General features: G+C 43.3%; 2 protein-coding genes across 17 annotated transcripts in view; one reads left to right on the forward strand and one right to left on the reverse strand.

The window, feature by feature from the left end:
• LOC109894231 (intersectin-2) overlaps window positions 1-2,774 on the reverse strand; it is a 39,938-nt gene extending 37,164 nt beyond the window's left edge. The window contains exon 1 of the mRNA XM_020487545.2: window positions 2,595-2,774. The gene's annotated coding sequence lies outside the window, so the exon portion shown is untranslated. The remainder of the gene's footprint in view (window positions 1-2,594) is intronic.
• LOC109894233 (GC-rich sequence DNA-binding factor 2) lies at window positions 2,756-18,651 on the forward strand. Of its 16 annotated transcripts, none has more exons than XR_004210576.1 (8): window positions 2,878-4,547; window positions 11,389-11,617; window positions 12,542-12,772; window positions 12,861-12,948; window positions 13,218-13,366; window positions 13,559-13,692; window positions 13,806-13,860; window positions 16,911-18,651. XR_004210576.1 is itself a non-coding variant. In XM_020487549.2 (4 exons), exons 1-4 carry the CDS (start codon window positions 13,310-13,312, stop codon window positions 17,049-17,051), a joined length of 387 nt encoding a protein of 128 aa, XP_020343138.2. In that variant the 5' UTR covers window positions 12,117-13,309; the 3' UTR covers window positions 17,052-18,651. The 16 variants fall into 16 exon arrangements, 1 of the variants encoding a protein (XP_020343138.2); XR_004210572.1 differs by lacking the exon at window positions 16,911-18,651 and adding an exon at window positions 10,510-10,642 and having other exon boundaries at window positions 3,858-4,547; window positions 13,806-14,035; XR_004210573.1 differs by lacking the exon at window positions 16,911-18,651 and adding an exon at window positions 10,510-10,642 and having other exon boundaries at window positions 3,859-4,547; window positions 12,542-12,649; window positions 13,806-14,035.
• Window positions 18,652-25,934: the final 7,283 nt, after the last annotated feature.

Raw genomic sequence — 25,934 nt, forward strand, 5'->3', positions numbered from 1 at the left:
CAACATGGCCTGTACTTGAAATAGATGGTTCACCACTTCAACCACTGCGCTCTTTCACCTAACAGACACCGTGGTGATGGAAGTTAATTATATTACTAGCTCTAATGAACACAGATGGACAAATCCACTTTCAACTCTCTAAGCCCTGCAGTGTCCATATTGCGACATCTCCGACTGGCTTAGATTAATGTTTACTTTTTTCTTTCGAAGCACGTCTCGCCCTAGCTCTACCTACATTGCTTCATCCTGGAGCCTTTGGGTGGGTTCAATCAACACGCTCCAATTCTACACAGGCCAGCTCAGATTCTCGTTATAGCGTGAAACATGTTTAACACCTCTCCAGACATTGTAAAGATTTCATTATCTGTGTGGATCCACATAGAATTGATCTAATTGGACCCGCGCCCCCACCTCCCCAGCGAGCCACAGAAAGAGGATGGAGATCAAGTCCTCTGCTCAGAGAGAGAAGATCTAGAAAAGATTAGCTCAATTGAACTCTTCTAAACTGAATTGACTGTCTGGATTAAGGCTAATCTGGATTAGCAGATGTGGAACTACTAACAAAAAAAATATTCCTGATCACAGCTGGAAATCTGATTGCTAGTAGGGACAAGCCTGAGTTATAGAGTACTCGAACAGACATCAAAGCTCCATCTTTAACAAGAGACACAATTTTTCTTTTCAATACTATAAAACTATTTGGTGGAATGTGCATTGTTGCTGCATGAACGGGAAAGTTACATTTTTGGCAGAACAGTTGTTTCTGTGAACTGCTGTGCTGTGTGTTAAAAGGCAGATGGATTTGTTTGCTATATCTGTGCACAAAGGTAGGCTATGACACCGAGGGTCACTTCCATCACCAATGATGACTGAAACGGTGCTTTTCACCAGGAAACCAACCAATACACCACCAATGTGTAGGCTAGCCCATTTCCTTGACCAAAGTAGAACTCTGGTCTAGCTGTATAACATTCACCCACCTTGTGAGTTATTTGCTGGCCCGTGACTGTTTGGCGACACTTTTCCAGCGACAAAAGGTAAATACGTAATCGGTAGACGGTTCTGACTGAAAACTTGTTTGCGTCGCCAAGCAGTGTCCAACAAATAATGATATTCAGTTGTTAGAGGCTACCACCCCCTTCCAAATTAAAACAAAACATGTACTCCATGCGGTGTCTCGCTTAGCGTGCACACACCTGTCAGGGTTTCACTCCGGTTTGTCTAGCTTATCAGCCTTGCAATCCTGGTATCATGCTGCCGCAGAGGAAGTAGAACGAAGCGCGTGCACGCAACATTGACATCCATGTTTGGTTTTGATTTGGAGGAGGGTGGTAGCATCTAACAAGTGGATTTAATTGTTTCCTGAGCACTGGTCGACGATGTAAAAAACGCATTCCTTCCACGAACTACAGATATACTCAGGCTTGGGAAAAGCATTACCAAACAGGCACAAGTACAGCAAATATATTGCACGCCTCTCCAATGGTATACCCTAAGACAGAATGTTACTGTTAAAATAACTGTACTTTCTGTTATTAACTGTATACATGATGGCGAGCACTGTGGGGTTATGTGTAGGCATAGTACCCATCAGGTTTGATGCATGCCATGGCAGCCATTTTGTGCTGGAGCACACATCCCACATCAATTGTGACAGTGGAGAGAGAGATGACAATAGGGCGACCACCACTGTCCCACATCATGCAATCCGCACTTTACACAAGGATCCTTGGACCACAGCCAAACCAGCCCGTGCCCTGACACAGCTCTGTTTATCCCTGTCCCTCACTAGTTCTGTTGTTGATCCCTGTTCGATGGCCCTAAAGTTATGGAAAGTAGTTTGGCTGCAGTCTGTTTGAGTGTTAAATAATCAACCTTCATCATCTGTATACTGACATCAGGTGAGTCCGGACCATTCAGCACTACCCAAATGAATACAGGCAGGACAGTACAGGCTAACAATTCTAATACCACGTCCACTATTAATGAAAGCTTTAACAGGAGCCTGCCTCGGGCACGGGATTTTAGGTAAGTGTAGAATCACAACACCAAGCTTTGCTGCCAGAAAACAAAAATGATTATGTTTGGAATGACCTGGTATAATAATGATTGACATTGATGTGGAGTCCCTGAGTTCAAGTGGAGGATAGTTTAATTCATGAATAGGAATAGCAATCTGACGCACTTCGCAGAGTGCTACATTGTACAATAAGTACTATTGCAATCTCATTTACTTGTCTAAAGCAAGAGAGACACGTTTGTAACCTGTTCAACAAGTTCTGTTTGAGAAATCTGAGGGAGCTAACGTAGCTAATGTAGCTAGCTACGTTAACTAACATTACTTTAGGTTAGGTCGTTTTCCTTCTAACTTCAAACAAGTTCGTGTGACGGTACACTTCTAATGGTTGATATACGTTACATATTTCAGTGTATCAAAATCGCTAAGCGTAATAACGTGGTTAGTTAAGTAGTTAACTACATTCAATCAATATTGTATTGTACGCCTAGCAGTAGCTCAATGTTCAAGCCATAACATGGACTCGCTAGGAAAGCAGCTTGGCAGTTTCGGGTGACTAACGCGTTACGTCGCTTACCTCTCAATCATCCGGCAAAAAACAACAACTACTTTCTCCACTTTTCTGTCCGCAATGAAAGTCTCCCTGGCGTTATGCAGTCGTCGCTTATTGGCAAAATGAGGTAATTCCGAGAAGAATGTCTAGTTTAGTCAACTGGACCTGTTGCTGACAGCTGGGTCACACGAACAACATGGCTGACAGGCGGGTGTGGGTGGACGGTGCGCGAGAACGGCTCTGTTTGACCTGGACTGGGAGGTGGAGAGACAGCGTCGGGGGCGCGCGCATGGATTTGCCCTAAACGCTGATCTAAGGTCAGTTTCAGCGGTCAGCTATTGTGCGGTTAAGACTGGTACTGCGAGAGGGTAAACTGATCCAGAATGTATATGCCTTCGGGCATACCGACCTCCCAAGCCAGCCACACACACCCACAAGGCTCACTCCTCGAAGTTGCTGTTATTTGATCCATTTTGAATTTCAGTGCATGGGTAACAGAGGATCAGAGCCCCATATGAGGACAGAACATTTCCAATGACGGATTTAGAGCACCACAGTGGAGCTGTCACAATTATCCGTCAAACCTAGCGGTCAAACAGGGAAATGGTTCCAATCCTTTTCCCACCATTCATTTTTTCCCATAGGGGATTTTTAGAAACACTTAATAAGGGCTGTGTTTCGTGTAGGCTTACCCTGGCGTGACGTTTTGATAACCATGTAAATTTCTCTAGGACAAGGTGACTTTTATCAATATATTCGCCTGTATTTACCCCCCAGAAATGAAATGCTAATTAGATGCTAATGTGGCTATCATAAAGAACTGCACATGCCATGATGATCTGAAAGAGACTGCTGAATCGAGGCAAAGGTAAGAATCGCTGGATTAACTATCTAATGTTACTCCTATTCGAAAATGCTAATAAGCATCAACGTAGACATTGCAAAACTGCAAATCCCTGTAAGCTCCTCCATGTCATCTCTAACTGACACCTTTGCTAACAGGTAGTGTCAATTTAAAACTTCCCCATGATAGTTCACAGAATTGTACATTTAAAGAATTGTAGCCAATTTATTCATTACTACATTTAGCTAACATTAGATAGTTAATCCAGAGGTTCTTACCTTTGCTTCGATTCAGCAGTCTCTTTCAGATCATCATGGCATGTGCAGTTCTTTAATCTAATTAGAATTTCATTTCTGGGGGGTAAATACAGGGGAATATATTGATAAAAGTCACCTTGACCAAGCGAGATTTACACAGTTATCAAAACGTCACACCAGGGTAGCCTACATGAAACACAGCCCTTATGTTAAGTGTTTCTAAGATCCCATATGGGAAAAATGAATGGTGGGATAATTATTGGAACCATTCCCCATATTGGTATTATGACTCATACTGTGGTACTCTATTCCTCTTGTCAGATCAGCTAAAAATAAGGAATAGGAAACAATTTTAAGAAAACATATTTAATATCAGTGTTTTTCTAGACTCCATGGTGTTTTTTCATTAAGCTATCATGTCAAATATTGGTAAAATTGGGATTGTGAATGCACCCCAAGCACGACCGAGTCCTCGACACTGACAAACTACAAGACCCGGAATACATTGCGAGAGGATTGCGACATATGTACATCTGAAATTTATTTACCACTTACCGTATTGTGATTTATTTACATGGCGATACAGAAAATATGTTCAACAAAAAACCACGAAGACATTTTAGGCAAAAGAAAGGAGAATCGAGCGATGAAGCTGAACAGAAGAACGGAGAGGGTGGTGACATAGGTAAAACACAAGTTACCGCTGATAGCATAAAGCCCTTCAAGTTGTCGCAGAACAAGTGGGACTCGAGTGGTGCTGAAGACGTAGTGGAAGATCACAGAATTGATCGATCGCGGTTACTAGATCGCCTCACAGCAAAGAGAACAAGGATGGACGAAATAAAATTAACGTGCTCAGCTTCTCTGACGACAAAGGTAGGCTTTTACTTTTTATTTTTATGTAAGCACCATAGACTGTCACCCAAATACTAAAAAGGTTAAGTACAGGCCCAATACATTTCTAACGTCAATAACTTAAGAAGCCCACTGTACTGTTATGTGGCTTCCCTCCTTGTGCCTTACTTTGTATTTATCTGAAAACACAGGACAGATCGCAGCAATATGTAAAACATCTTCCAGGATTTTGCTTTCACCTGCCCAGTTCCATAGTGCAGGTAGAAGAAAGGACATTAACAAGGTGAACCAATTGTATTTCCTTGCCTCCTCAAAACACATTGGAAGAGAAGATAAGAGGGACCTCAGAACTAATCCCAAAATTAATTTTGAGAAGACTAGGGAGGATATGAGGAATCAAGAGTACATTTTGAGATTCACTCCTCCCCTTAGCTACATAGTGCACCCGGAAAGTATTCAGACCCCTTGACTTTTTCCACGTTTTGTTACGTTACAGCCTTATTCTAAAATGGATTAAATTGTCCCTCCCCTCTCAATCTACACACAATACCCCACAAAGACAAAGCAAAAAAAGGTTTAGACATTTTTGCAAGTAATTTTTATGTATTTTTAAATATCACATTTACATACATATTCAGACCCTTTACTCAGTACTTTGTTGAAGCACCTTTGGCAGCAATTACAGCCTTGAGTCTTCTTGAGTATGACACTACACGCTCAGTACACCTGGATTTGGGTAGTTTCTCCCATTGTTCTCTGCAGATTTCCTCAAACTTCATCAGGTTGGATGGGAAGTGTCGATGCACAGCTATTTTCAAGTCTCTCCAGAGATGTTGGATCAGGTTCACTCACGGGCCTCTCTGTACTTTGCTTTGTTCATCTTTCCCTTGAACCTGACTAGTCTCCCAGTCCCTGCCGCTGAAAAACAGCCCCACTGTATGATGCTGCCACCACCATGCTTTACCGTAGGGATGGTGCCACGTTTCCTCCAGATGTGATGCTTGGCATTCAGGCCAAAGAGTTCAATCTTGGTTTCAAGCGGGCTGTCATGTGCCTTTTACTGAGGAGCGGTTTCTGTCTGGCAACTCTACCATAATCTCCAAACCCACATTGTATCTCTATATGCGGATGCTATTTTGCTATTGATTTCTAATCCAGAAACCTCTATTCCCATTCTTACTGACTTAATTAAGAGATTTGGCTATTTCTCTGGCCACATAGTACATTTGAATAAATCAGAAGCTATACCTCTACGGAGCTTGAGTGACAACAACAATTTGAATGACTTCCTGTTCAATTGGACAAAAAATGATTTTGTTTATCCTGGGTTAAACATTTCAAATAAACTTCACAACCTGTCTAACGGCAACTTTGCACCTGTACTTCGGGCAGTTAAGGAAGACCTAGGTAGGTAGAGGGACATGCCATTATAATGGTTGGGTAGAATTAATTTGATTTCAAATGAATATTTTCCCCAGACTGTATCCATCCCAGGCGGTCCCATTTATATAATCACAAAAAATACTTTTAACTCAATAAATACCTTTTCAGTCTTTATATGGTACAGAAAATTGACCAAGGTTGACAATTAGTAAACTGAAGCTACCATATAATTTAGGAGGCCTGGCACTACCTAATTTACTATTTTATAACTTTGCATGTCATGCTTGCATAATTGCAGAATGGCTCAGAGATTAACATTGCTCTAATTGGGTCAGTAATGACTCCTGCTTCACATCTCCATACTCATTATTCAGTGTTATAACTGGTGAAGAAAAATGTCCCCGGGAGGGGGGCTGCCGTCTTATCGGCTCTTAACCAACCATGCTATTTTGTATGTTTTTTCGCTTTGTTTGTAACTTGTTTTGTACATAATGTTGCTGCTACCGTCTCTTCTGATTTGAAAATAGCTTCTGGATATCAGAACTGGGATTACTCCCCTCAAATTGGACGAAGAGTTTTTCATCAATGAGTCGGACGGAGAGGTATACTACAACAGACACCGACCAGGCCCAAATCCCCATGATTTGCTAGAAAAGGAAGCAGAGGTTTTGCGGAAAGATATCAGAGTGCCTTGTGAGGATCAGGTGACGAGTGGCTAATCTGCCCTTGCCTTCCATCCTGCTAGCTAACGTTCAATCCTGGAAAATAAATGGGACCAACTGAAAGCAAGTATATCCTACAAACAGGACATTAATAACAGTAATATCTTATGTTTCACCGAGTCGTGGCTGAACGACGACATTAAGAACATAAACTGGCGGGTTATACACTCTATAGGCAGGACAGAACAGCAGCTTCTGGTAAGACATGGGGCGGGAGCCTATGCATATTTTGTAAACAATAGCTGGTGCATGATATCTAAGGTCTCCAGGTTTTGCCTGCCTGAGGTAGAGTATCTCATGATAAGCTGTAGACCACACTACCCACCTACAGAGTTTTCATCTGTATTTTTCGTAAATGTCTACATACCACCACAGACCGATGCTGGCACTAAAACCGCACTCAATGAGCTGTATTCCACCATAAGCAAACAGGAAAATGCTCATCCAGAGGCAGTGCTCCTAGTGGCCTAGTTTTACCTAATTTCTATCAGCATGTTAAATGTGCTACCAGAGGGGGAAAAACATCTAGACCACCTTTACTCCACACACAGAGACATGTACAAAGCTCGCCCTCCATTTGGCAAATCTGACCATAACTCTATCTTCCTGATTTGATTCCTGCTTACAAGCTAAAATTAAAGCAGGAAGCACCAGTGACTCGGTCAATTAAAAGTGGTCAGATGAAGCAGATGCTAAACTACAGGACTGTTTTGCTAGCACAGACTGGAATATGTTCCGGGATTCTTCCGATGACATTGAGGAGTACACAACATCAGTCACTGGCTTTATCAATAAGTACATCGAGGACGTAGTCCCCACAGTGACTGTACGTACATACCAGAAGCCATGGATTACAGGCAACAGAGCTAAAGGATAGCGCTGCCGCTTTCATGGAGCGGGACTCTAACCCGGAAGCTTATAAGTATTCCCGCTATGTCCTCCGACGAACCATCATACAGGCAACGCGTCAATACAGGACTAAGATTGAATCGTACTACACCGGCTCCGACGCTCGTCGCATGTGGCAGGGCTTGCAAACTATTAGACTACAAAGGGAAGCACAGCCGAGAGCTGCCCAGTGAGACGAGCCTACCAGACGAGCTAAATCACTTCTATGCTCGCTTCGAGACTAGTAACACTGAAACATGCATGAGAGCACCAGTTGTTCCGGATGACTGTGTGATCACGCTCTCCATAGCCGACGTGAGTAAGACCTTTTAAACAGGTCAACATACACAAGGCTGCGGGGCCAGATTGATTACCAGGACGTGTGCTCTGGGCATGTGCTGACCAACTGGCAGGTGTCTTCACTGACATTTTCAAAATGTCCCTGATTGAGTCTAATACCAACATGTTTCAAGCAGACCACCATAGTCCCTGTGCCCAAGAACACTAAGGCAACCTGCCTAAATGACTACAGACCCATATCACTCACGTACCGAAGCCATGAAGTGCTTTGAAAGGCTAGTAATGGCTCACATCAACACCATTATCCCAGAAACCCTAGACCCACTCCAATTTGCATACCGCCCAAAAATATCCACAGATGATGCCATCTCAATTGCACTCCACACTTCCCTTTCCCAACTGGACAAAAGGAACACCTATGTGAGAATGCTATTCAGCGTTCAACACCATAGTACCCTCAAAGCTCATCACTAAGCTAAGGAACCTGGGACTAAACACCTCCCTCTGCAACTGGATCCTGGACTTCCGTGTGGGCCCCCCCCAGGTGGTGAGGGTAGGTAGCAACACATCTGCCACGCTGATCCTCAACACTGGAGCTCCCCAGGGGTACGTGCTCAGTCCCCTCCTGCACTCCCTGTTCACCCACGACTGCATGGCCACTCCAAGTTTGCAGACGACACAACAGTGGTAGGCCTGATCACCGACAACGACGAGACAACCTATAGGGAGGTCAGAGACCTGGCCGGGTGGTGCCAGAATAAAAACCAATTCCTCAACGTAACCAAGACTAAGGAGATGATTGTGGACTACAGGAAAAGGAGCACCAAGCACACCCCCATTCTCATTGACGGAGCTGTAGTGGAGCAGGTTGAGGGCTTCAAGTTCCTTGGTGTCCACATCAACAACAAACTAGAATGGTCCAAACACACCAAGACAGTCGTGAAGTGTGGCACGACAAAGCCTATTCCCCCTCAGGAAACAAAAGATTTGGCATGGGTCCTGAGATCCTCAAAAGGTTCTACAGCTGCAACATCGAGAGCATCCTGACCGGTTGCATCACTGCCTGGTACGGCAATTGCTCGGCCTCTGACCGCAAGGCACTTCAGAGGGTAGTGCGTAGTGCCCAGTACATTACTGGGGCTAAGCTGCCTGCCATCCAGGGCCTCTACACCAGGCGGTGTCAGAGGAAGGCTCTAAAAATTGTCAAAGGCCCCAGCCACCCCAGTCAGACTGTTCTCTCTACTACCGCATGGCAAACGGTACCGGAGTGCCAAGTCTAGGACAAAAAGGCTTCTCAACAGTTTTTACCCCCAAACCATAAGACTCCTGAACAGGTAACCAAATGGTTACCAAATGCTGTCCCCAGTCCACCTGGCCGTGCTGCTGCTCCAGTTTCAACTGTTCTGCCTGCGGATATGGAACCCTGACCTGTTCATCGGACATGCTACCTGTCCCAGACCTGCTGTTTTCAACTCTCAAGATACAGCAGGAGCGGTAGAGATACTCCTAATGATCGGCTATGAAAAGCCAAATGACATTTACTCCTGAGGTGCTGACTTGCTCCACCCTCGACAACTACGGTGATTATTATTATTTGACCATTTATGAACATTTGAACATCTTGGCCATGTTCTGTTATAATCTCCACCCGGCACAGCCAGAATAGGACTGGCCACCCCTCAGCCTGGTTCCTCTCTAGGTTTCTTCCTAGGTTCTGGCCTTTCTAGGGAGTTTTTCCTAGCCACCGTGCTTCTACACCTGCATTGCTTGCTGTTTGGGGTTTTAGGCTGGGTTTCTGTACAGCACTTTGAGATATCATCTGATGTAAGAAGGGCTATATAAATACATTTGATTTGGTTACCTGGACTATTTGCATTGTGTGCCTCCCCCCAACCCCTCTTTTACACTGCAGCTACTCTCTGTATATCATATATGCATAGTCACTTTAACTATACATTCATGTACATACTACCTCAATTGGCCCGACCAACCAGTGCTCCCGCACATTGGCTAACCGGGCTATCTGCATTGTGTCCCACCACCCGCCAACCGCTCTTTTTACGCTACTGCTACTCTCTGTTCATCATATATGCATAGTCACTTTAACAATACCTACATGTGCATACTACCTCAATAATCCTGACTAACCGGTGTCTGTATATAGCCTTGCTACTCTTTTTTTTTTCAAATGTCTTTTTACTGTTGTTTTACTTCTTTACTTACATATACACACTCTCCTTTTCTTGCACTATTATTTAGAGCCTGTAAGTAAGCATTTCACTGTAAGGTCTACCTACACCTGTTGTACATGGCGCACATGACAAATAAACTTTGATTTGAGTTCAGTTCACGTAATTGGGTTGACCTTAAAATGAGGGATAGACTTAAATAAATCCCTAGTCACATTATTATTTATTTCATCTTCAGAAATGTCTTTGTCAAATCAACTCAATAATTAGGGCTTTACAGTAATTATGAAAACTTGGAGAAATGTTGGGGTTAAATGGGTTCAAATCAAGTCCCATCCAACTTCCTAGAAGTTAGAGGGTGCATGGAGGGACATGTAAAAATTCTGAATTTTGGCCCTTTTGCAAGTCTGTCTATATATTGAATTCTATATTAAGAGGCACTTAATTTAATATAACAGGTTTTTAAAAATGCAATCTTGGTGCACAATTTCTACATTACAGCAGTCCGGTAGTGATGTGTCCGGAGAAGAGCTGTCCCCAGAGAGCGACTGAGACGCCAAGTCAACCACATCCACTCCTGCCTCCTCCATGTCATCCAGATCATCGAAGTCCTCCACTCAGAAACATAAACCAGGTCATTCACGCAGATACAGTGCCTTGCGAAAGTATTCGGCCCCCTTGAACTTTGCGACCTTTTGCCACATTTCAGGCTTCAAACATAAAGATATAAAACTGTATTTTTTTGTGAAGAATCAACAACAAGTGGGACACAATCATGAAGTGGAACGACATTTATTGGATATTTCAAACTTTTTTAACAAATCAAAAACTGAAAAATTGGGCTATGGTGGTCTGCTTGAAACATGTTGGTATTACAGACTCAATCAGGGACATTTTGAAAATGTCAGTGAAGACGCTTGCCAGTTGGTCAGCACATGTCCGGAGCACACGTCCTGGTAATCTGTCTGGCCCCGCAGCCTTGTGTATGTTCACCAGTTTAACGTTCTTACTCACGTCGGCTACGGAGAGCGTGATCACACAGTCGTCCGTAACAGCTGATGCTCTCGTGCATGCCTCAGTGTTGCTTGCCTCGACGCGAGCATAGAAGTGATTTAGCTCGTCTGGTAGGCTCGTGTCACTGGGCAGCTCGCGGCTGTGCTTCCCTTTGTAGTCTGTAAATGTTTGCAAGCCCTGCCACATAAGACGAGCGTCGGAGCCAGTGTAGTATGATTCAATCTTAGCCCTGTATTGACGCTTTGCCTGTTTGATTGATCGTCGGAGGGCATAGCAGGATTTCTTGTAATCTCAGGTCCAGGTCCACCCCTGGTCAACACAGATAAGCAGTGTTCTGAATGATATGCCTTGTGTTGTTGTGTGTAGTGGTGATCCCGGACGTGAGGAGGATCCAGGCAGCATCAGAAGGCCAGAGCCCAGAAGGACTACATCTCCCTGGGCAAAGACTGGGAGAGCCCCCAGAACGACAGATTTTCACATTGTCAGCTCGGGAAACCAATCTTGCAACATTACAGTTAACTAGTCCAACGCAATAATGACCTGCCTCTCTCTCGTTGCACTCCACAAGGAGACTGCCTGTTACGCAAATGCCAAGGTAAGTTGCTAGCTAGCATTAAACGTATCTTATAAAAAACAATCAATCATAATCACTAGTTAACTACACATGGTTGATGATATTACTAGATATTATCTAGCGTGTACTGCGTTGCATATAATCTGACTGAGCATACAAGTATCTGAGCAGTGGTAGGCAGAAGCAGGCGCGTAAACATTCATTCAAACAGTACTTTTGTTGCGTTTTGCCAGCAGCTCTTCGTTGTGCGTCAAGCATTGCTCTGTTTATGACTTCAAGCCTATCAACTCCCAAGATGAGGCTGGTGTAACCTCTAATTAGGAACACCTTCCTAATATTCATCGGGGCATGGACTCTAAAAGATGTCAAGCATTCCACTGGGATGCTGGCCCATGTTGACTCCAATGCTTCCCACAGTTGTGTCAAGTTGGCTGGATGTCCTTTGGGTGGTGGACCATTCTTGATTCACACTGGAAACTGTTGAGTGTGAAAGACCCAGCAGCATTGCAGTTCTTGATGCAAACCGGTGTGCCTGGCACCTACTACCCAAACCCCGTTCAAAGGCAGTTAAATATTCTTTCTTGCCCATTCACCATCTGAATGGCACACATACACAATCTACGTCTCAATTGTGTCAAAGCTTAAAATCCTTCTTTAACCTGTCTCCTCCCCTTCATCTGCACTGATTTTGAAGTGGATTTAACAAATAGAATCCATAAGGGATCCTAGCTTTCACCTGGTCAGTCTGTCATGGAAAGAGCAGGTGTTCATAATGTTTTGTATACTCAGTGTTTATCACACCTCCTTTGACTGGGTGCTGAAACCAGTTGTTGTTATGCACTTTGTTTTTAGTCCTTGTTGTGGTGGTACAGGAGGAAGTGAATGTCTTTCTCTGTAATTCTGTATATGGCTCTGTCACTCACTCTGTGCTTGTTAATACTGGAGGGAGTGATGGTGATGACAGTGGCTCTGATGACCAGGTGAGAGAGGAGAATAACCTGTGGGAGGAGCAACAGATTGGGATGCAAGTCAAGCGACACCCTGGGGGAACAGGTAAGATATTCACCCCTCTACTTTCTAAGTCTCACACAAACACACTTACTTTCTCTCTCTCACTCCGTCACTTCACCGTCTGTCCGTCCGTGATGAAATCTTCATTCCTCACGACCCTAAGAAGTAAGTGACTTGTGATTTATTTAAGTAGTTACTGGAATTCATGTGTCATACCAAGCTTGTCATGCCGTAGCTTACAGTACTTTACCAGGACGCCCTGGTGTTCTGGCGGGTTTTTAGATGACAAATCCTCTCCAAAGAGGCGGTTCAGAGACCAGCCGTTCTAGACAGCCGTGAAGGTACGTAAAACAACACTTGGTTTAAAGGTCTTGTTCCATGATGCGTTTTCTAAAAGAGGGTTTATAGTGCACTGTGGTGACTGACCATGTGGCTAGTTAGCCCGTAACAACATCTACCAGTAAAGTCCAGTCAAGAGATGGAGGGCTTTCGTGTCACAGCTCCTTGCATGTTGCCTTCTGCAGCTAATTCCCCTGCCTTTACTGCGTGGTCTCTCTTGCCATTTCTGTGACATCCATTGCTTTAGTGGTGTTTCCATCTTGCGTGTCAGGTCTTCGGTAACGTGGGCCGGTGGGGTGGTTTGATACCTGAACACGCTCTAAAGGAGCTTGATGTTGGACAAACTCCTGAACTGCTACCTGAATGATGACACTACTCAACGAGACCCCATCTCAGGACTCTGTCCATAAATGCAAGAAGGTGTGTAGGTGAATTGCGTGTGTCTAATGTTGATGTGTTGCCTACGGGGGTTTCAAGGTGTTCTCTAGTGGAGTAATTGCTCTGCCGTCTTCGAGATGGCTCAAGTTTAGTGGTGTCATTTTCAGGTTTTTCTCAAATTGAACTGAGATTTATTGCTCTCTCTCGTCTCTCTCCATCTCTTTCGCTGAGCAGGTCCCGGCGTGTTTTCCTCAGTCCTGGTTTAAAGACGTGAGCTCCTGTCCCTCTCACCTGAAGTCCTTCAGTGACCATCTCCTCCAGACAGCCCATTCAGTATACAAACAACAGCCTGACCACCCCAACACACGGTAACATTGCCTACCTACCTCAAATATATACTTTTATGATATAGGCAGAACCATGTGATATGGTCAGGGTAGTGTTTTGATAATGTATGTAAGGTGGTTTCTATTTCCTGTAGGCCCGTGGTGAGCGACGTGCTAACTTTTCTGGGAAGCATCAAGGCCTGGGACAAGGTATTGACGATATCAGACAAATACCATTACAAAGACCTGGTGTCCTAGTGTGTCCTACTGTTTCAACCAAACATCATGTAATATTTGTTGTAATTTTTGTACATTACACAACTGTATTTGTACTTATTTTTATATATATAAATAAATGTAGATGTTTGGTCCAGTTCCCTTCAAACTGTTTTTGTTTCTGTCTTACCTCTTTCAGAAAAAGTCTGTGCTTGTAATGCAGTATGCATCCATCCTTCAGAAAATGTTGTTGAATAAGTTTTAGTGTGTACATGAGGAGAAAACAACTTATTTTACAGTATGTAGTGGAGTTTTTTTATTGACGTGTGCACATTGTATCACGGGTGGCCGGCAGATGGCGCTATTTTTCCTTTTAGGTCATTTGTCTGCATCCAACTGGAATCTATGCAGCCGGCTATACACTCGTATCCCCCCCAGCGCCCGGCTCGTACATAAAACATCCTACATTCAGATTGTAAGGGCATCCATTTCTTCAATTTCAATCAATTTTCAATTAAATGTATTTCTAAAGCCCTTCTTACATCAGCTGATGTCACAAAGTGCTGTACAGAAACCCAGCCTAAAACCCCAAACAGCAAGCAATGCAGGTGTAGAAGGACATTGGCTAGGAAAAACTCCCTAGAAAGGAAGGAAGGAAGAAACCTAGAGAGGAACCAGGCTATGAGGGGTGGCCAGTCCTCTTCTGGCTGGCCGGGTGTAGATTATAACAGAACATGGCCAAGATGTTCAAAGATGCAAGCGGGGTCAAATAATAATAATCACAGTGGTTGTCGAGGGTGCAATAGGTCAGCACCTCCGGAGTAAATGTCAATTGGCTTTACATAGCCGATCATTCAGAGTATCTCTACCGCTCCTGCTGTCTCTAGAGTGTTGAAAACAGCAGGTCTGGGACAAGATGGCATGAACAGGTGAACAGGTCAGGGTTCCATAACAGTTGAAACTGGAGTAGCAGCACGGCCAGGTGGACTGGGGCCAGCAAGGAGTCATCATGCCAGGCAGTCATGAGGCATGGTCCTAGGGCTCAGGTCCTCCGAGAGAGAGAGAGTGGGGAAAAAAGAGAATTCGAGAGAGCATACTTAAATTCACACAGGACACCAGATAAGACAGGAGAAATACTCCAGATATAACAGACTGACCCTAGCCCCCCGACACAAACTATTGCAGCATAAATACTGGAGGCTGAGACAGGAGGGGTCGGGAGACACTGGCCCGGTCCGATGATACTGGCAGGCTAAAACCCCACCGATTTACCTCTTAATAAAACATAATTTTCCATCACCATGCTAGAGTGGCATCACTCCTTGATGTTGCATACTGCTTTCAGACTGCTGCAACCTGATTGGCTGAATATCAGGAAGTACCATTAGCCATACATTTTTCTAAACTAATCCAATATTTTAGTTGGACTTGCACCTGTTACTGAGATGGCTGTTCCAGTTGATATTATTTAGTTAGTCTCAATAATCAATTCTTACCTGGGCAGTCATTCTCGTCTGAAAACAATTAAAAAGTTCAAGACATCCCCACTCTGGCTGGATTCCAATAGGAATTACACATCACTTTGCAAGCCAGCATAACATGGTTTGCAGGCTTGATGTTCAGTAGTTTCAGAACAATGTGTTTGAGAGTTATACCCTAAGAAAGGCTTTATGATATACAGGTAACTGCCAAAATAAAGGCAACACCAACATAAAGTGTCTTAATAATAGGGCCGGGACAATACCAGTATCGCGATATTCATTCGTTTCGTGGCAAAGAAACAAAACATGAGAAGTGAACTTCTTTACGAAAACAGCCCGTATGTTGGAAACAAACATGTTGTCTTCCAGTCATGTTTATTTTCCAAGCTATAATCACACAATATTTTACATAGAGCAGGTTTTTAGAAGGACAAGAATCTCCCATACGTGTTCAGTTTGGTTGAGATCTGGTGACTGAGACACAAACACGTAACCTTTAAACCACATAAGTTCCTTTTGAGATGCCTCTTTCAAAGTCCCAGGTCTCTTCTCGCCATGGTAACAAAGATTTGTCAAAGGTTTGTCATGACTTCTACTACTAATCCATTTAGTAGTATAGTGGTGCAATTGCCCTCATAGTTGTGAGACACGGGCGATTTCCTGAACTTGAAATTGGGGATGACTATTTAGCTATCTCTCTCTCATCACCCTAGATGACAAAGGACTGGAGGCTTGAAAGTTATTGTTGGAACAGAGAGGGGACACAATGTCCTCTACAGGTTTTTTGTTGGATCTGAGTATACTCCTGTTCAATAACTATTTTTTGTTTGAAGACTGTTACTATGTACAAAAACAGGTAGTGACTATGGGCTCCATTTTCTCTCCTAACAATTAATGTCTATTTGTGGGTTATCTTGAAGACAAGTTCATTTGGCACAATAACCCTTCTCCCATCATATATGTATGTAAAATATATGTTGATTATGTGTTTCTCATTTGGAAGAGTCCCTTCAATGTGTTTGATTTTCTCGACGACGTTAATGATACGGTTCAATCTATCAAGTTTACATCAGAGATTGGCAATGGCGATATGTCTTTCCTTGATACACCGGTGCACCTTACCTCAGGGTCTACGTTGTCCACTACTTTGTACACAAAGCCTACGGACAAGAAAAGTATCCTATACGCAGCTAGTGCTCATCCCACATTTCTGAAAAAGGGATCACCGTACGCACAATCTCTGAGACTGAAACGCATGTGTACTGGTAAAACAGACTTTGAAAACGAGGCTATGAAAATGTATAGACTGTTTGAGGCCCGCTCATACACAAAATAATGGCTTGATGATGCTCCCAGTAAAGTACGTACCATTGATGAGACCTCTACCAGAAGGGATAAAAGTAATCAAATAAAACATTGTATCTGTACCACTACATATTGTCCTTTGAGCGATGGCATCAAGGGAGCTGTTAAGAAACACTGGAATGTGCTTATGGCTGATCCTGCTTGCCCCAAATAATTTATCTGACCCCCCCCCCCCCCCTCTCTCCTTTCACGCTGCAGGGCAGGAATATCAGGGACTTCATTGCTCGGGCTGACACTCATGTCTCCCCTATAAGAAATGACGGAAGACTGGATGAAGTGACTTCTACCCCTGTCGCAGTTGTGCGGCATTTAGGGATTCCTGTAAAAAAATATTTTTAAAAAAGTGAACGTATTCAGCAGCTCAGCCACTGGCTAACAATACATTATCAAACAGTTCCTCACTCGCAGCTCTTTTAATGCCATATACCTTATCTCTTGTCCATGCAATAAGCAATATGTGGGCAAAACCAGTAAGAACCAGACCGACAAGAACACGTATTATAGAACACAAGAGTGCTGTAAGGAGAAATGACTCTAAATCTATCGCTCGTCATTTCTCAGAGGCCGGTCGCCCCGTCTCTTCCACATCCTTCTGTGTTAAACAGCAGATAAAACGTTCACGAAGGGGTGTCCATCTTCAATGAGGTCTTCTCCAGATAGAATGCAGGTGGATGTTCTATTTAAAAATTCTACACCCATCATAACTGGTATATTTCCTCTTTGTGTTTTATACCCCCATCTAGTGGTGTCTCTAGCTTCCTACTCTTTAAATCCTGTGTTATTTCTTATGAGGAAATGTTCACATGGTACAGTATATGTATAGGCAGTAATTTATGATGTTTCGCTTTTGTATATTTTGTATACAATGTAGATCATGCATTCTATTGTACTAGGTACTGTCATTTACAAAATAGCCCCCAACACTCTACTCAATTAAATTGGATGCAGTCTATCACAGTGCCATCCATTTTTGTCACCAAAGCCCCATATACTAACCACCACTGCGACCTGTCCACTCTCGTTGGCTGGCCCTCGCTTCATACTCTTCGCCAAACCCACTGGCTTCAGGTCATCTACAAGTCTTTGCTAGGTAAAGCCCCGCCTTATCTCAGCTCACTGGTCACCATAGCAGCACCCACCCGTAGCACGCGATCCAGCAGGTATATCTCTCTAGTCACCCCCAATGCCAATTCCTCCTTTGGCTGCCTTTCCTTGCAGTTCTCTGCTGCTGATGACTGGAATGAATTGCAAAAATCACTGAAGCTGGAGACTCTTACCTCCCTCACTAGCTTTAAGCACCAGCTGTCAGAGCAGCTCACATATCACTGCACCTGTACATAGCCCATCTGTAAATAGCCCATCCAGCTACTTCATCCCCATACTGTATTTATTTATTTATCTTGCTTCTTTGCACCCCTGTATCTCTACTTGCACATTCATCTTCTGCACATCAATCACTCTAGTGTCTAATCAGTATATTGTAATTACTTCGCCACCATGGCCTATTTATTGCCTTACCTCCCTTTTCTTACCCCATTTGCACACACTGTATATAGATTTTCTTCAACTGTATTATTGACTGTACATTTTGTTTATTCCATGTGTAACTCTGTGTTGTGGTATGTGCCAAACTGCTTTGCTTTATTCTTGGCCAGGTCTCAGATGTAAATGAGAACTTGTTCTCAACTTGCCTACCTGGCTAAATAAAGGTGAAATAAAATAAATAAATACAATTTATAGATTTTCTGATGTATTTTCTTGCCCGATCATGTGACATATGCAATTATCATTGCAATAGAAACCAGGTGTGTGTGCTGATAATTTACACTGATGATGGCCTGAGGCTGAAACGTTTGTTTTTACCTTTAATTTATGCACTTTCTTGCACTGATATATTCTCTGGGCACCATGATTGTTGCAATAAACATCTTTATTTTGAAAACAAGCCTCAGTTTTGGATCCCATATTTTTCACCACCCCCCAGTAAATTTCCATCTGTTCCCTACTTGTAATGTTTAAAATTGAAGGTGTAACATGGAAAACAAAATGTATGTTATTTCATTACCAGATCATAGTGTGAATAGCCCACTAGGCTATGTCATTTGTTGTCATTATATCCAGAATAATTGAAAGGAAAAGCGTTGGGTGTTGTGCAGTATTCTATCCTACACAATTGTGCACATTAAAGTCGGTGTCCAATCCGACACAAAAAAACATGGGCTCATTACCTTGATGCTTTCTCTGTTAAATCGAACTTAACCCTGCTGTATATCAAGCAGACAACAGATGATCAAGATCAATTCGCTAGGGATATTAGATCTAAAGTGGATCCAGGTAATATTAGGGTACTAGGGGGTAACTAGCCCCCCCCTAAGAACAATGTCTAATTGCTGACACAAAAAAAACTGTTTGGAAAAAAATGTGTACGTGTATGAAGGTCATACTAAGGCGAATAAATTATAAAGGGAAATAAATCAAATCAAATTCTATTTGTCACATGGGTCGAATGCAACCTTACAGTGAAATTCTTACTTACAAGCCCTTAACCAACAATGCAGTTAAGATAAATAAGTGTTCAGTAAAAAATAGATAAGTGGGGGGGGAATGCAAATAGTCTGGGTAGCCCCTTGATGAGCTGTTCAAGAGTCTTATGGCTTGGAAGCCTTTTGGACCTAGACTTGGCACACCGGTACTGCTTGCCGTGCGGTAGCAGAGAGAACAGTCTATGACTAGGGTGGCTGGGGTCTTTAGCAATTTTTAGGGCCTTCCTCTGACACCGCCTGGTATAGAGGTCCTGGATGGAAGGAAGCGTTGGCCTCAGTGATGTACTGGGCCGTACACACTACCCTCTGCAGTGCCTTGTGGTCGGAGGCTGAGCAGTCAGTGATGCAACCATGATGCTCTCAATGGTGCAGCTGTAGAACATTTTGAGGACCCATCCCAAATATTTTCAGTCTCCTGAGTGGGAATAGGCTTTGTCGTGCCCTCTTCACGACTTTCTTAGTGTGTTTTGACCATGATAGTTTGTTGGTGACGTGGACACCAAGGAACTTGAAGCTCTCAACCTGCTCCACCACAGCCCCGTCGATGGGAATGGGGGTGTGTGCGGTCCTCCTTTTCCTGTAATCCACAATCATCTCCTTTATCTTGATCACGTTGAGGGAGAGGTTGCTATCCTGGCACCACATGGTCAGGTCTCTGACATTCTTCCTATAGGCTGTCTCATCGTTGTCTGTGATCAGGCCTGTATGTACCACTGTTGTGTCATCGGCAAACTTGATGATGGTGTTGGAGTCGTGCCTGGCCATGCAGTCATGAGTCAACAGGGAGTACAGGAGGAGACTGAGCATGCACCCCTGAGGGGCCCCCGTGTTGAGGATCAGCTTGGCGAATGTGTTGTTACCTACCCGTGTTCCTTTTGTCCAGGTGGGAAAGGGCAGTGTTGAGTGCAATAGAGGTTGCATCATCTGTGGATTTGTTGGACCGGTATGCAAATTGGAGTGGGTCTAGGGTTTCTGGGATAATGGTGTTGATGTGAGCCATGACCAGCCTTTCAAAGCACTTCATGGCTACAGATGTGAGTGCTACGGGTCAGAGGTCATTTAGGCAGGTTACCTTAGTGTTCTTGGGCACAAGGACAATGGTGGTCTGCTTGAAACATGTAGGTATTACAGACTCGGTCAGGGATATGTTGAAAATGTCAGTAAAGACACTTGACAGTTGGTCCACGTATGCTTTGAGGTCACGTCCTGGTAATCCGTCTGGCCCAGCAGCTTTGTGAATGTTGACCTGTTTAAAGGTTTTCTTCACATCACATAAAGGTTTCACATAAAGGTTTTCTTCGCTACCGAAAGCGTTATTACACAGTCATCCAGAACAGCTGGTGCTCTCGTGTATGCTTCAGTGTTGCTTGCCTCGAAGCGAGCATACAAGGCATTAGGCTCACGTCACTGGGCAGCTCGTGTCTGGGTTTCCCTTTATAGACCATAATAGTTTTGAAGCCATGCCACATCGGACGAGCGTCAGAGCCAATGTTGTAGAATTCAATCTTAACCCTGTATTGACGCTTGTTTGATGGATCGTCTGAGGGCATAGCGGGATTTCTTATAAGCATCTGGATTAGACTCCCGCTCCTTGAAAGTGTCAGCTCTACCCTTTAGCTCGATGCGGATGTTGCCTGTAATCCATGGCTTCTGGTTTGGATATGTCAACCACTCCACAAATGTATTGTATTGTATTGTATAGTTTTGGCAAGTCGGTTAGGACATCTACTTTGTGCATGACACAAGTAATTTTTCCAACACTTATAATTCACTGTATCCCAATTCCAGTGGGTCAGAAGTTTACATACACTAAGTTGACTGTGCCTTTAAACAGCTTGGAAAATTCCAGAAAATGATGTCATGGCTTTAGAAGCTTCTGATAGACTAATTGACATAATTTGAGTCAATTGGAGGTGTACCTGTGGATGTATTTCAAGGCCTACCTTCAAAGTCAGTGCCATCATGGGATAATCAAAATGCAGTCAATGCCTGAAGGTACCACGTTCATCTGTTCAAACAACAGTACGCAAGTATAAACAGAATGGGACCACTCAGCTGTCATACTGATCAGAAAGTAGACGCGTTCTGTCTCCTAGAGGTGAACGTGCTTTGGTGCGAAAAGTGTAAATCAATCCCAGAACAACAGCAAAGGACCTTGTGAAGATGCTGGAGGCAACAGGTACAAAAGTATCTATAAAACTAGTCCTATATCGACATGGCTGCTCAGCAAGGAAGAAGCCACTGCTCCAAAACCACCATAAAAAAGACAGACTACGGTTTGCAACTGCACATGGGGACAATATCGTACTTATTGGAGGAATGTCCCCTCGTCTGATGAAACAAAAATAAAACTGTTTGGCCATAATAACCATAGTTTTGTTTGTTTGAAAAAGGGGGAGGCTTGCAAGCCGAAGAACACCATCCCAACCTTGAAGTATAGGGGTGCCAGCATCATGTGGGGGTGCTTTGCTGCAGGAGGGACTGGTGCACTTCACAAAATAGATGGCATCATGAGGGAGGAAAATATGTGGACATATTGTAAGGGTTTTCCTCCTCCTCTTCATCTGAGGAGGAGAAGCGAGAAGGATCAGAAGACCAATGCGCAGCGTGGTAAGTGTCCATGGTTGTTTATTTAAAAAACTGAACACTATGAATACAAAAACAATAAACGTGAAACGAACAAAAACCGAAACAGTACCGTGTGGTGAAAAGCACAGACACGGAAACAAACACCCACCCACAAACAGTGAAACCCAGGCTACCTAAGTATGATTCTCAATCAGAGACAACTAACGACACCTGCCTCTGATTGAGAACCATACTAGGCTGAAACATAGAAATCCCAAATCATAGAAAAACAAACATAGACTGCCCACCCCAACTCACGCCCTGACCATACTAAATAACGACAAAACAAAGGAAATAAAGGTCAGAACGTGACACATATTGAAGCAACATCTTCCAATGTTGCTTCAATATGTGTTGATCTTCCAAATGGACAATGACCGTAAGCATACTTCCAAAGTTGTGGCAAAATGGCTTTTAAGGACAACAAAGTCAAGGTATTGGGGTGGCCATCACAAAGCCCTGACCTCAATCATATGGAAAATCTGTTGGCCGAACTGAAAAGGCATGTGCGAGCAAGGAGGCCTACAAACCTGACTCAGTTACACCAGCTCTGTCAGGAGGAATGAGCCAAAATTCCCCCAACTTATTGTGGGAAGCTTGTGGAAGGTACCTGAAATGTTTGACCCAAGTTAAACGATTTAAAGGCAATGCTACCAAATACTAATTGAGTGTATGTAAACTTGTGATGAAAGAAATGAAAGCTGAAATAAATAATTATCTTTACTATTTTTCTGACATTTCACATTCTTAAAATAAAGTGGTGATCCTAACTGACCTAAGACAGGGAATTTTTACTAGGATTAAATGTCAGGAATTGTGAAAAAACAAGATTAAATGTAATTGGCTAAGGTGTATGTAAACTTCCGACTTCAACTGTATATGTGTATTAATGTAGTTAAAAGTTTAGTATTTGGTCCCATATTCCAAGCATGCAATGATTACATCAGGCTTGTGACTCTACACACTTGTTGGAAGCATTTGAAGTTTGTTTTGGTTGTGTTTCAGATGATTTTGTACCCAATAGAAATTAATGGTAAATAATGTATTGTGTCATTTTAGATGAACCTTTATTGTAAATTAGAATATAATATGTTTCTAAACACTTCTACATTAATGTGGATGCTACCATGATTGCGGATAATCCTGAATGAATCGTGAATATCGATGAGTGACGTTACAGATGCACAAATATCATACCCCCAAGCCACGCTAACCTCCCCTGTTATTGGTAATGGTAAAAGTTTAACATGTCTTGGGGGTATTATCTTTGTTCCTCTGTATCTTTTTCAGTCATCAGTATTCACGATTCATTCGGGATTATCCGTAACCATGGTAGCATCCACATGAATGTAGAAGTGTTCAGAAACATCTACATTATTTACCATTATTTTCTGTTGGACACAAAATAATCTGAAACACAATTGAAACAAACTGCAAATGCACAAGCTTGATGTAGTCATTGTGTGCTAAGAATATGGGACCAAATACTAAATATTTGACTACTTTAAAGGAGAATTAAGTGCACTTACCCCAACCAGCGATTCACTTCCTCATACCTGTTGTGCAGTACCGGGGCTCAGGATATTTTTTTAACAAATGCTCCAAAAACATTTAAAGACCTGCATCACTGTACTGAGAGCTTTTCAGTTTCTAAAAGGACATATTTGAGTGTTTGTGGAGCATTTGTTCATGATCCCCCGGGCTGCACAACGAGGATGAGGATGTGAATCGCTGGTTGGGGTTTCTCAAAAACAAGTGAAATTGCAAAAAAAGTATCTGGACCCTTCTCAGCTCTAAAACACTCAGGATGTGTGTGTGTGTGTGTGTGTGTGTGCGCGCGCGCGCCATGTGTCTCTGCAGTCGCATACAGTGAGGTCCATTTGGACAAATGTTTTGTTGTTTTGGCTCTGCACTTGATATTATTACAATGACGATGAGGTTAAAGCGCAGACTGTCAGATTTCATTTGATGGTATTTTCATCCATATTGGGTGAACCGTTTAGAAATTACAGCACCCTTTGTACAGAGTCGCCCCATTTTAGGGAACCAAAGGTATTTGGACAAATGAACTTAGAATGTGTATTAAAGGATCATTTTTTACAACCAAATCTCTATTTTTGATGTAAATGGCATGTTGAAGCTGTGTAAATGAATTTACACATGAAGGAAATCTATATCTGAGTGCACTGTCAGTTCAGCTGAACTCTGATGTAGCCTGAATGAATCGTGTCTGGCACTGAGGTTAAACCCACACTAAAGCCAATATTACACACACACACCCACACCAACACATAGCTTTTATCATCCCTAACCTGGCCCTGAGGTCAAACCCTCAGTAAAGCCTATATGACAGTGTAACATTAGAGAGGAGCCAGTGGATGACAGGCTGTGTGATACAGTGTGTTTGTTAACCAATCTCTGTCTGTTCACTGGCCAACACACACACACACACACACACAGACACACAGACACACAGACACACAGACACACACACAAGGCAGAGAGACTAACAGGAACGCACGGCAGTACACAAACATACACACACACACACACACAGACACACACACAAGGCAGAGAGACTAACAGGAACGCACGGCAGTACACAAACATACACACACACACAGACACACACACAAGGCAGAGAGACTAACAGGAACGCACGGCAGTACACAAACATACACACACACACACACACACACACACACACACACACACACACACACACACACACACACACACACACACACACACACACACACACACACACACACACACACACAGACACACACACAAGGCAGAGAGACTAACAGGAACGCACGGCAGTACACAAACATACACACTCTGCTGCTGCTCTCTCGTCACATGTGGTTAGGACCCGAAGTGCTCTTAAAGATGGATTACGTTTGTTGCTCAGTTCTGGTTGAAACCTCTAAAGAAATGGAGCACGGGCAGTTTGAGAGAATCTCTCCACACGTCCATGTTGTTTCACACACAAACACATACACAGAGACAAACAGGCATAGACACGCACACGCACACATGGTTGGAGAACAACATCACGTCTATTGAGAGCAAGCATTGTCAACACAACTCACAGAAACAACGATCTTTGTAACCTGAAGGCAGATGATTTCTCAGGGTTAGTGGAGGAAATTCTTTCAGCACAGAGAGACAGTGGCTGAAAGGTTGCATAATGATCCTCCAATGAGATAGAGGCACAGAGGGTTGTGGGTAAGTGAGGGGCAGCAGTGCGCACTAACGACTCTGAAGTGTCCTGTACGCCGCTACGTCTGCATAGTGACAACTCTCAAGTGCACTCCATGACCCACTTATCAGAGAAGAATGTACTTTTGAGAGCACTCCATCTCCATTGTGCAGTATACTGTATCTATAGAAATCTAACGTGACTAATTAAAGTGAAGCTTCTAACTGGAACTCTAAGGCAGGGGTTTTCTCCACCCCTGCACTAACACATCTGTCAATTCCCTAAGGAGCAGAGCTACCCTTGCCTGTATCTTGAGCTCAGTGGGCTCACACTTTTAGCTCAGTGGGCTCACAGTCTTGAGTCGTGCAACCAACTGCCATTGCGACATGTTAATGTCATTTTTTTGTATTAACACTGCTAAGAGTGTTTTTATACAGTATACTGTATGTGCTGGAGAACAAGGGAGGTGTATTTTTCCTGACGCACGTGTGTGTGTGTGTGTGTGTGTGTACGATTGTCTGTGTGGGTGTGTGCATGTATCTTCCCTGACATGACCTCTATCTGAATGCCAGTCTTGGTTGGTTTGTGTTTTTGGCTCAGAGACAGTCCCTTCATTATTTTTTGAGATGTTTGTGTGTATGTTACATAAGTCGTGCTCATGCACAGTGCTAATCGAATCATTCCCATGACCGAGTCAGCTGGAGCAGAGGCCCAATCTGCCTCTTCCTCTCCTCTCCTCTCGACCCAGATTTCTCTCTCCGGCTTTCTCTCTCTCTTTCTGTGAGTCCCTCTCCTAATCTAGTCATTAATATGTTATTAACATGTAATATGTTCCATTTAAAATGA

This window comes from Oncorhynchus kisutch, linkage group LG7 (genome assembly GCF_002021735.2).
Source record: "Oncorhynchus kisutch isolate 150728-3 linkage group LG7, Okis_V2, whole genome shotgun sequence".
Classification (NCBI taxonomy): domain Eukaryota; kingdom Metazoa; phylum Chordata; class Actinopteri; order Salmoniformes; family Salmonidae; genus Oncorhynchus; species Oncorhynchus kisutch.